Source organism: Triticum urartu, chromosome 6A, assembly GCF_056163025.1.
Source record: "Triticum urartu cultivar PI428250 chromosome 6A, HENAU_Tu73, whole genome shotgun sequence".
Classification (NCBI taxonomy): domain Eukaryota; kingdom Viridiplantae; phylum Streptophyta; class Magnoliopsida; order Poales; family Poaceae; genus Triticum; species Triticum urartu.
In genome coordinates, this window is record NC_141878.1 from 53,188,271 (window position 1) to 53,201,225 (window position 12,955).

At 43.1% G+C, this 12,955-nt stretch overlaps 1 protein-coding gene across 1 annotated transcript; it reads left to right on the forward strand.

The window, feature by feature from the left end:
• Positions 1-539: 539 nt before the first annotated feature.
• On the forward strand, positions 540-5,132 carry LOC125514971 (uncharacterized). The gene is made up of 7 exons (XM_048680373.2): positions 540-799; positions 1,710-1,827; positions 2,842-2,990; positions 3,166-3,273; positions 3,377-3,496; positions 4,295-4,468; positions 4,584-5,132. Exons 1-7 carry the CDS (start codon positions 701-703, stop codon positions 4,683-4,685), a joined length of 870 nt encoding a protein of 289 aa, XP_048536330.1. The 5' UTR covers positions 540-700; the 3' UTR covers positions 4,686-5,132.
• Positions 5,133-12,955: the final 7,823 nt, after the last annotated feature.

The window sequence follows — 12,955 nt, forward strand, 5'->3', positions numbered from 1 at the left end:
AAAACATGAACAATTTTTAAAACAGAAACGTCTAAAAAATGTGAAATTTTTTGAACAAAAACATTCAGAATAATTTTTTAATGCCGGAACAATTTTTGGAAAAAGCAAACATTTTTTGAATTTTGAACAATTTTTTTGAACACGAACATTTTTTGAAATTTGGAACTTTTTTAGAAACACGAACAAATTTTGGACTTTCTGAACAATTTTCGAAAGAAACAAAAAAAGGAAAAAAACGGAAACCGAAAAAGAAGAAGAAAACGAAACAGAAAAACAGAGACAAGAAAAACGAAAAAACCCAAGAAGTAACAGGAAAAACGGTAAAAACAAGAAAAAACGGTTCAGGGAACCTTCTAGAGGCTTCCCAAAACCGGATGTCTAGCTCTGGTTTAATGGGCCGGCCCATTGCTAGCGATGCGGGGTATTGCCTGTGCGTTCTGTCGACATTTTGACGCAATGAGCGGCGCATAGGATTTTCCGTGAAAGACACGATTAGCACGGGCGGGCTCGTTTGGCCTGTTGATCTAAAAAAACACGCAGCCCAGCCAGGCAGAGCCGAGCCCGACCCGTCAACCCTTTCCCCTCCAGAACCCTCCTGCTCCATCCTCTCTCCCTCCCCGTCAGCCGCCGCCGCCGCCGCCGCCGCGAAAACCACCAGCCTAGCCTTGCTGGAGCCGGGCGGAGAGGACGCGGCCAGCCGATGCAAGCCCTCGCACGTGCCGCGTCCCTCCTGCGCCGAGCCGTGGCCTGCCCGCCTCAGCTCGGCGCCGCCGGCCGCGACACCCCGCTCCTCGCCAAGGTCTGGCTCTTGAACCCCATCCTCCCCATTTCTGTCACGTTGGTTCTCCTTGGGGCTGGTGCGACGTGCTCCGCCAGTTGGAATACGTGAGACCGCATTTCGCTTGCTGGATATGTAGGGTTTACGACGGTTTTAGAAACCATGGATTTGGGCGCGTCCGTCGGGATGGTACCAAGATCCCATCAGCCAGTCAGGATTTGTGGAGCAATTGACACTGATTTTTTGGGGGTTTGGGTCATATTCCTGATATTTGGGAAGAAGAAATCGCATATGCTGCTATCTACTCTTAAGAAATTAGTAGTTTCAGGGATTTTTCTTCTTACTTCTCATTCACAACCTGAGAGGCATAGATAACTGAACAGCTTCCATGAGTATAGTGGCAGAACAGTAGAGTTAAATGGCTAAACAGACTGCCTGTTTTAACTGAACTAAAATCAACAGTAATTAAGACATGATGCTAAATAACAGCTGCCGTTGGATATGGCTGCCAGGCTTGTGTGGCATTGGATAACTGAGCTTGTCCCTCGTTTGTTTGGTGCCTATAGATGTATGTGCTAAAACTGCCCCTCGTTATAGGACCTGACAGATAACCAGATGCTACTCTGTGAACAGATTTTTGTGGTGGATTTTATGCTTGGTCGCTTCTAGTTTGGAAATGTAGCATTTGATTGAGTGTGATTGGGTTTAGGTATCAGCTTGCTCAGGTACTTTCAGATCCAGATTGCAATCATTAACAAATATGGGCTTGCTCAAGTTCTGTCTCAGTGAGGATTAGCAAATAGCAACAATGTGCTATGTTCAAAAGTTTATTTTCTGTATCTTGTTATGTATTAACTATTAAGTGTCTTGGCTATATTTCATGGCATCTGATTCTTGTTCTGCCTTCTCAGTTAGCTTTCATCATTTGCAGATTTTGCCAAATGTCTACTCCAATGGGTATTCTACTCTTATGGCTCCAGCAAATGAAGTGCTGATTCCACCGGAACTTCTATCTAGCAAGACTGTCTGGACACCAGACCGAGAGCTTGGTGTGTTTCTGGTGTTTCTTATCCATCTGCTGCTATCACAATGCTGTTTCTCTTGAGTTAGATAAAAACAACACTTTTTATAGGCAATTTTTGATTCAAGGCTTTGGTGCTACATTAAAGCCGAACCTGTTTTATGGTGTCCACTTTAAGCATTAGTAGACCAAAACTACCATGTAGCTCACAGCGATGAATGTGTTTTGGGTTGCTGGCGGCACTTCCGAAGGAATGATTACTCTTGATCAGAAGAAGGCGTTTAGGGAGGCCACCACCGTCTTTGTAGGAGCCGTTCTGAGTGTGATCGGAGACAACTTAGTTGATGCATATCTCCATATGTGGGTTGCCAAGAACTTGTGGGATGCGCTCAAGGAAAAATCTGGTGGTACTAATGCTGGGAGCGTGTTGTATTGCCATGGAGTAGTTCCATGACTGCAGCATGGTTGAAAACTGTCCTGTGCTGGATGAGGCACATGAGATAAAAGTACATCGCTAAGGAGCTTGAAGGCAACCCGCATAAGGAGATATGCATCATCTAACTTGTCTCCGATCACACTCAAAATGGCTCTAAGAAAGGTGGTGCTGGCCTCCCTAAATGCCTTCTGATCAGGAGGAATCGTTCTTTCGGGAGTGCCACCAGTGACCCAGAACACATTCATCGCTGTGAGCCACAAGGTAGTTTTGGTCTGCCAACGCTTAAAGTGGACACCTGTAATCAGGTTCAGTTTTAATGTAGCAACAAAGCCTTGAATCGAAAAATTCACTATAAAAATTAGGTTTTTGAATTAATGGATAAAGTGGCACCTTATGCTCTGTTTTTATCTAACCAGCATATATTTCTTAGTTGACTCTGCGCTCTTACTTTGATTGAAAATCTAGCTTCGCTGAACAAGATTTTCTATAATGGGACGGAACTTGATTTCACTTTTTATCTAGTTTCAATTGTATCATAATTGGCTAATGAAAGCTATATATGTGATCTTCACATTATGCTGAGTTGTAAGTAATATTCTATTACAGGGCAGTATGAGGACCTAGTAGCTAGAGTAACAAACTTCCATAATGAGGACAAGGGATTCATGGTTTTGGATGGTGATGTTTTTGACGTTCCAATTAGGAAGGATATTGTTCACAGGGTAGTAAGGTGGCAGCTTGCTAAAAGGCAACAGGTGCACACTATGATCACTCTTGTTCTGTTGATTGTCTTCCGTTTACAAGCTCGCAAATCATGTGATCTACTGTATAATATGTTTGTGTAATATCAGTTACTTTCTGAAGTTTAGATTTTTAAGTTCTATCCTTCTAATGCACCTTCTGATAATTGCATGCACCTGTCTTTCACAGGGGACACACTCAACTAAAACTATCAGTGAAGTGAGCGGCACAGGAAGAAAGCCTTATAAGCAAAAGGGAACAGGAAGAGCACGTCATGGAACATTGCGTGGTTGTCAGGTTATACTAACATTCCTCCATTCATATAAATGGTATCGAATAGGCTCTGGAGATATCTTATCTTCTTTGGGCTCCAACTAAACTCAGATTCAAACTGAAACAGTTTCGAGGAGGTGCAACTATGCATGGTCCGAAACCACGAAGCCATGCATTCAAGTTGCAGAAGAAAGTACGACGTCTGGGACTTAAGATAGCTTTGTCTGCTAGAACAGCTGAGGGGAAGGTATCTGCTACCTTACTAATTCATTGTGTATATTCCTGGATGTTCTTGTGTGTAGTTAGCTCCTGCCTTGTCCCAAGATAACAATTTGTGCTACGAAATGAATTCTGTATCGAATAAAGAACCTTGTTTAGTAGTATGCTTCAGGCCACAGTAATGATCATGTCTCTTATTGCTAGAACTATGCAAGAATTGCTGTGCTGTTGCACAAGCTGTTGATCAGCATGCTACTATGAGACGCCTGAGGAACTGTTTTGCTATGTTTACACTTTCTATGTCCCTTCACTATATTTTGTACTCCCTCTGATCTAAAAAAATATGTCATGGTTTTAGTTCAAATTTGAACTAAAACACTTATTTTGGATCGGAGGGTGTACTTCATAGATCCTTCCTGAAATTCAGAGAACAGACCACTTACCTAGTTCTAATGGAGCATGGACTAATTGTACTTTTTGATCAATACTGTTTGTAGAATGGTTTCTATGACTGCCTTGTCTTCTTAGACTGTTTACTTAATCTTATTAGGGTTGTTGCATATGAGATGTAACATTCAGCTGTTATTGTTTCCACGGCTTCTTGAAAGGGTGAAAGCTACTGAAATCTATTAAGCAATGTGTAAATAAATTTGTTTATGCAATGTTTTTTTTTCTTCTGGTGCTGCTCCCAAAAGTACTTGACCATCTGTTATCCTGAAAGCAAATATATGTATACAAGAGCCAGTCTGGATCTCTCCATTTGAACCATTTTTCACAGTAAATACATATATGCATGTAAAGTTCACTTGACCATGTTTTATTGTAGCTCTGCATCTTTGAGGACTTAGAAGTCCCTAGCCACAAGACGAAAAACATCGTGCAGTACATAAAGCAGATGGATGATACGAAGAAGATTTTGTTGGTGGATGGAGGCGACATTGATAAGAAGTTAAAGCTGGCTACTCAAAATCTTCACTATGTGAATGTCATTCCTTCGATTGTAAGTGTCTGGGTACCTCAGCAGCTTAACAATGACGAATAGTCACATTGTAGTTTTCCCAGCAGATATTTTGACCCAAGAAGATCGTGCTGATGTTTCACATCCTCAAATGCAGGGCCTCAATGTCTACAGCATCCTGCAGCATGACACCCTGGTGATGACTCGGGACGCCATCAACAGAATCGTTGAGCGGATGCACACCCCCATCAGCCGCTAGCAAGCAGGGCTTCAAAGAACCTTGCTATACATACTGCACCTTTTATCCGATTTTGGTACAACAGCTTTGATCAAGCTGCTCGTGAGTAGGCCAAAGTGCAGCCCAACCTTTTGATTATCTGTTTGGAATTCATAGCACTAACTGTCGGTATGTGTAGTGGTTCCGGGCTCAAATGCCAGTGTTTTATTGCAGACGTGATTTAATCCCCTATAAGCTACCAGGCTCCCAGTTCACTCTGCTGGTGGAAGCAGGTGCATTTTTCTACCGAGCTAGTTGTTGCGGCAACCTGAAATTCTGCTGAATGTAATGTGTCAAAGTAGGGAACCAATGGGTTGTACTGAGGCATGCCCACCCTAGGTTATTCAATAAATCATTTTTGTTTGGAAAACAGGAGATTTTATTCCTGTGATTTACAATCAGTTGACCGCTATTGACGGATTCTCTTTCTGCCAATCTATCATACCGTCTGATTGATGGATGAATGAAGTTGTGAAGTCATAAAGAACGCTGCAACTTAAGCATGGTTCGTTATCCCTCATTTCTTCTGGCAAATACAAAACAGAAACATTGGTGTGATTGGAAGCAATTTTAGTTTCTGCATTTATATCCCTGCTCTTGCATCCCTTTTGTTTTTTGTTTTTGCTAAGCATCAGGTGTCTGTTTTTTTTGGGTGACTGACAGGGGTCAACACTGGTGAGGCCGAGCTGTGTGTGAAATGAAGATGAACAATGACGGCGTAGGAGCGGCAGAGGTTGTGTGGGAAATGAAGATGAACAATGACGATGCAATCCTGGCTGTTGTATTGTGATTTCATGGAAAAAAAATGACTAATGTTTTTTTTAGTTAATATATACTTCCTTCGTCCCATAGTACTTGTTAAAATGAAACTATCTAACGTATTTTAATGCTACACACATCGGTTTGAGACAACTAATATGAGACAGATAAAGTAATAAACTTACAAAGAGGTGGTCCCTGTTAACTTGTCGCCCAAGGCGGCAAGGCCAGCGTGCCTGACTTTCAGGGCGTTCGGTTCCTCTCTTCCATATTAGATACATGTAATTAGTGTAACACAAGATTCAATTAAGGGAAACATTTTCCTCTCCAGGTTGGTATCAGACACTAGGCGTTGTCGCCATGGCCGAGAATGAAGCCTGCCCCTCCGCTGCCACCAGCCCCGCCTCCTCGCCGGCAGCTTTCTCCGCCATGGCCTCCGCCGCTGGCATCGACACCCACGATGGTTCCTCTCAATTCATTTTCAGCACAAAACCCCTGCCTCCTCAGCGACAATTCTCAATTCACCCCTCTGTTCTCCTTTGTCCCGCTGCCCCCAACATCGACACCTCCCACTCGTCACCCCGTGTTTAGTGACCACATCACAAACCATTTTAAATTTCTCCTGTACCCTACAACTACGACAACCAACCCCAACACCACCTAAGGCGAGATTGACTACCACGTCACTCTCTGGATGTACGCCATTCTTGCAGATCCTCTCATTGATCATGTCATCGGAGCCACCACCTCCTACGCCCTCTGGAAGAAGATATCAGAGTACTTCCTGGCCAATCGGCCTGCCCAGTACAGGATGCTCAAGTGGCAATATCGGAACCTCAAGCAGGGAGACCTACCGGTCGCCGAATATGCTCGTCGCATGAAGCTCCTCATGGATGGCCTTGCTAACATGGACTCCCCCGTCACAGAGGTGGATCTAACCATGTAGTTCTTGCATGGCCTTGACAAGTGCCTCGACACTGATACGTCTCCGTGGTATCTACTTTTCCAAACACTTTTACTCTTGTTTTGGACTCTAATTTGCATGATTTGAATGAAACTAACCCGGAATGACGCTGTTTTCAGCAGAACTATCATGGTGTTGATTTTATGCAGAAATAGAAGTTCTCGGAATTGGATGATTTTTTTAGAGATTTTTAATGGAATATATAAAAAATACTGGAGCCAAGATCCACAGGAGGGGAGCCACCAGTGGCCCACGAGCCACCACGGTGCGGCTACCCCTTGGGCGCACCCTGGTGCCTCATGGGGCCCACGTGGCTCCGCCGACCCTAAACTCAAGTCTATAAATTCCTAATCCGTGAGAAAAAATTAAGAAAGAAAGTTTCATCGCGTTTCACAATACGAAGCTGCCGCCACCTCCTGTTCTTCATCAGGAGCCCAGATCTGGAGTCCGTTCGGGGCTCCAGAGAGGGGGATCCTTCGTCATCGTCATCATCAACCATCCTTCATCACCAATTTCATGATGCGCACCGTACGGGGTGAGTAATTCCTTCGTAGGCTTGCTGGACGGTGATGGGTTGGATGAGATTTATCATGTAATCGAGTTAGCTTTGTTAGGGCTTGATCCCTAGTATCAACTATGTTCTGAGATTGATGTTGCTATGACTTTGCTATGCTTAATGCTTGTCACTAGGGCCCGAGTGCCATGATTTCAGGTCTGAACCGTTTATGTTTTCACCAATATATTTGTGTTCTTGATCCTATATTGCAAGTTGTATGTTAATGCTTTGTCCCGGTTCTTTATTAAAAGGACGCCTTAATATCCCTTAGTTTCCTTATGGACCCCGCTACCACAAGAGGGTAGGACAAAACATTTCGTGCAAGTTCTTATCATAAGCACTATGACTATATACGAAATGCATGCCTACATTCAATTGATGAATTGGAGCTAGTTCTGTGTCACCCTAGGTTATAGCTGTTACATGATGAATGTCATCCAACATAATTATCCATCACCGATCCAATGTTTACGAGTTTTGCACATATTGCTCTTGCTAAGTTATTACTACTGTTGCTGCTACTGTCACAATTGCTACAAAACCACTACTGCTACTGTCACCGTATATGTTGCTATCGTTACTACTGCTATCAACTATCATATTATTGTGCTACTGATCACTCTTCTATAGATATTTAGTCTCCAGGTGTGGTTGAATTGACAACTCAACTGCTAATACTTGTAGATATTCTTTGCCCCCCTTGTGTCGAATCAATAAATTTCGGTTAAATACTCTACCCTCAAAAACTGTTGCGATCCCCTATACTTGTGGGTTACCAGACACCATTCAATTTGTGCTCGAGGACATGGTGCCTCTGCCGCCGTTCAACATGGTCCTCTCTCGCACCAACCTCGTGGAAGAGAACATGGCATAGAGAGCCGCTAAGGAGAGTGCCTTTGCTCTTGCCCTCACTAGCGGGAATGGCTCCAGCAGTTGTGGCTTCGGTGCCATGGCCGCTCGGGTCATACGGTCGCGGCTCTGACTGTGGATAGGGTGTGCCTCCATTTGGAAGTGACTACCGCAATCGTTGTGGTGATGGTGGTGCATGGCCGCGGCTATAGTGACTCTAGGTCGCTGATGGAGCCAAATCTAGCAGATCTCGGGTAGGGGGTCCTGAGCTGGTAGTCGTGGCACGATAGTAACATGGATTATAACGTACGTCCTACTTTGACTGTGTTGATTTCGAGGGGGTACATAGTACATGTGATCTACTACGAGATTGTATGTGTATGAGTTGAGTTGTTGTGACACCAGAGGGGGTACATAGTACAGCCTAGCCCCGATTTATATAAGGGCACCGGAGGCCTATGCTAATAGGAGTCCTAGTCAGCTACGTCAGTGGAGAGGAGTCCTCATCTTGTACAACAAGTCTTATGGAATCTCCCTTGTATACATCATGGGCTGCCTGAAGTGGCCCAGGATGGAATCGGCAAAGGGGGCCCTCGGCCTGGTCCACTGATACGTCTCCGTCGTATCTACTTTTCCAAACACTTTTGCCCTTGTTTTGGACTTTAACTTGCATGATTTGAATGGAACTAACCCGGACTGACGCTGTTTTCAGCAGAATTGGCATGGTGTTATTTTTGTGCAGAAATAAAAGTTCTCGGAATGACCTAAAAAACAACGGAGATTATTTTTGGAATATATAAAAAATATTGGAAGAAAGATCCACGTCAGGGGCCCACACCTATCCACGAGGGTGAGGGGCGCGCCCTACCCCCTGGGTGCACCCCCTGCCTCATGGGCCCCCTGACGCTCCACCGACCTCAACTCCAACTCCATATATTCGTGTTCGGGGAGAAAAAAATTAGGGAGAAGGATTCATTGCGTTTTATGATACAGAGCCACCGCCAAGCCCTAAACTCTCTCAGGAGGGCTGATCTGGAGTCCGTTCGGGGCTCCGGAGAGGGGAATCTGTCGCCATCGTCATCATCAACCTTCCTCCATCACCAATTTCATGATGCTCACCGCTGTGTGTTAGTAATTCCATCATAGGCTTGCTGGACGGTGATGGGTTGGATGAGATTTATCATGTAATCGAGTTAGTTTTGTTAGGGTTTGATCCCTAGTATCCACTATGTTCTGAGATTGATGTTGCTATGACTTGCTATGCTTAATGCTTGTCACTAGGGCCCGAGTGCCATGATTTCAGATCTGAACCTATTATGTTTTCATCAGTATATGAGAGTTCTTGATCCTATCTTGCAAGTCTATAGTCACCTATTATGTGTTATGATCCGTTAACTCCGAAGTGACAATAATCGGGATACTTACCGGTGATGACCGTAGTTTGAGGAGTTCATGTATTTACTATGTGTTAATGCTTTGGTCCGGTACTCTATTAAAAGGAGGCCTTAATATCCCTTAGTTTCCAATAGGACCCCGCTGCCACAAGAGGGTAGGACAAAAGATGTCATGCAAGTTCTTTTCCATAAGCACATATGACTATATTCCGAATACATGCCTACATTACATTGATGAACTGGAGATAGTTCTGTGTCACCCTATGGCTATGAATCTAAAACTGTTGTGGCACATCTTACTAAATTAAATGATATAGCTACCCTGTTCACTAATGATGAGAAAACTCGCTACTATTATATCCTTAAATTATTTCCGTTCTCATTAAAGGGTGATGCTAAGATATGGTTTAATTCTCTTGATCCTGGTTGTGTGCGTGATGACCCACAAGTGTAGGGGATCTATCATAGCTTTTAGATAAGTAAGAGTGTCGAACCCAACGAGGAGCAGAAGGAAATGATAAGCCGTTTTTAGTAAGGTATTCTCTGCAAGCACTGAAATTATCGGTAACAGATAGTTTTGTGATAAGGTAATTTGTAACGAGTAGCAAGTAATTAAAGTAAATAAGGTGCAACAAGATGGCCCAATCCTTTTTGTAGCAAAGGACAAGCCTGGACAAACTCTTATATGAAGGAAAGCACTCCCGAGGACACATGAGAATTATGTCAAGCTAGTTTTCATCACGTTCATATGATTCGCGTTCGGTACTTTGATAATTTGATATGTGGGTGGACCGGTGCTTGGGTACTGTCCTTACTTGGACAAGCATCCCACTTATGATTAACCCCATTGCAAGCATACGCAACTACAACAGAAGTATTAAGGTAAACCTAACCATAGCATGAAACATATGGATCCAAATCAGCCCCTTACGAAGCAACGCATAAACTAGGGTTTAAGCTTCTGTCACTCTAGAAACCCATCATCTACTTATTACTTCCCAATGCCTCCCTCTAGGCCCAAACAATGGTGAAGTGTCATGTAGTCGACGTTCACATGACACCACTAGAGGGATGACAACATACATCTCATCAAAATATCGAACGAATACCAAATTCACATGACTACTTATAGCAAGACTTCTCCCATGTCCTCAGGAACAAACGTAACTACTCACAAAGCATATTCATTTTCATAATTAGAGGGGTATTAATATGAATAATGGATCTGAACATATGATCTTCCACCAAGTAAACCAACTAGCACCAACTATAAGGAGTAATCAACACCACTAGCAACCCACAGGTACCAATCTGAGGTTTGGATACAAAGATTGGATACAAGAGATGAACTAGGGTTTGAGATGAGATGGTGCTGGTGAAGATGTTGATGGAGATTGACCCCCTCCCGATGAGAGGATCGTTGGTGATGATTTCCCCCTCCCAGAGGGAAGTTTCCCCGGCAGAACAGCTCTGCCGGAGCCCACACTACATGAAATATGTCAACTTGTGACCACCACTATTGGTCACTGAAAGGTCATGGTTTTTCATTTGCGACCTTTTTGTGACCAAAAACAGAAGGTCAAAAGCTGGCGGTCATAAGCTGACTATAGCGACCTTTCTTCTGGAATGGTCGAAGACGTTTATGACCAAAATACGTCTACTGTGGCGTTTTGGTCACTAGCAACCTCCCCAGGCCACGTAGGCATCCAGCGTGGCAAGCTGATGTGGCACAAGATTCAGCCCGGTCCGATTCAGCGTTTTACATGGGCCGAGCCCATTAATTCAGCCTTTTAGGATTTTTTTTGCTTGATGTTTTTGGGCCTTTTCTATAATGGGCCTTTACCTTCCACATAGTTTGTTTCCTTTTTGTTTCTATTTTCTATTTGAGTCGAGGCCTGCTTATAATACTTCTGAATAGCTTTTCAGCCCAGGTTATTTTGGGCCATGGCATCTTAATAGTACGAGTATATTTGGGCCGTGGCCACTACCAGGTCTAGTAAGAACATTTTTTCTGGAGAATTTAATGTTCAAGTAAAATGTACACAAGACATTACAGGGAAATAGCACATACAACAGCAGATAAATTTTCGTTTCACTCCTACTACAGCTCACTACAACATAGACAGTACATGACACTTCATCCTTCAAGTTTTTGCCAGGCATGAGACGAGTACATCTCACTTCAAATAAACAGTATCGTTCTCGGAAGCAAAATACACCACCACACGCCATGGTGCACCATCTTACTCGATCTGGCCTCAAGGATCTAGCAGCGCTGCTTGCTCCTTTGGCCCAGAGCTCCTTGCTGTAGAGGATGGCTGAAACTCGGATGCGGAGCTCGCTGCACATGACATATTGTGTCAATGCTTGCAGCAACAGAAAGAACTCACATACCATAGAACTTGCACAGTAATGTATCAACCACCAAACAGTATGAAGCAAAAACAAACAAGAGGGGGAGGAGTTTATACTTGATCTTCCTGAGCCTCTCCTTAAGCAAAAGCATCATCCAAGGTAATCGTCTAAACAAGAACACTGCTTAAGATTCTGGAAATGGACCAACACAGTAGTAGTGAAGCTATGCGGGGATCTTTGTGAAGCAGTTTATTGCTTCTTGGAGACACCAACAGTCTTTCCTCTCCTGCCCCAGTAGTAATGCAGACCACGATGGTTCCTGGGAAAGAGAGCAAGGTTTCAAGCATAAGTGATCGCTCATACATCTATGCACTAAGGAAAAATGCTACTGCTGCAACAGTGAAGTTTTAAGGAATCAGCCATCAGGCATCAGCATACATCTATTGGAAACAGAGCATTGATATACAGATCAGCTGGGTCACATACAAGGTACACTAGAAAGGTATAAATGAATACATTGACAATCATCAATACCAGATTGCAAGACATAACAATTATGTACCTAAGAAAGTCGACAATGGCATATGGCAGGATATGAAATCGGATACAAGTAATAGACAAACTAGTTCCAACAGATTGACTGAATTGAACTGGTATATAACCAAGTTAGAGCTGGCAGAAGTTGCAGGTAAATACACATCCATAGAGCTAATAGTAGCAAAAGATGACTTCGGTCTTTGCTTGACTAATGAATCAGTACATCTTCAAGCGAAAAATCATGAAGATCACACTACGATGTCCCTAACAACAGTAGAAGCTCAGATGTGTGACAATATTTCGTAATATACAAGCCTTAGCTACAACTTTTCGCTTAACATGCAAATAAAAATCAGCCACTTATTGCTTATTTCATGCTTCAATTTTTATTTTCAGTTTTGTTATAATACTCTGTATGCATAGGTATATATTAGTCCTTTCACAATTGGAGTAAGAAATGCAAGGATAGTTATAACTTGGAAGTTTCGCATTAATAGCCTAATAAGAAATTTCAAATAAAAACAGTATTAATTCTAATATTATATGCCAAAGTAGAAAAGAAAGCCTCACAGTTCTCTCAGTTATCACAAAAGTAATATGCCACTTTGATCAAAGCTTAAGTGGGCGGAAAAGAGATAGCATGGATCACATATGATATGTGCTAGCCACAGAGGCAAGCTCACAGAAACAAACAAAGGGCCTGGTAGAATATGATGATACAGTTGTTCTCAGGCGAGGAAATAAAAAATTCAATAACATAAGCTAATTTCAGGGACCATAATGGCGCTGCATCAAGTGCAGTTCAATTTCATGCCTGTATCAGATGAAATGAAGCAAT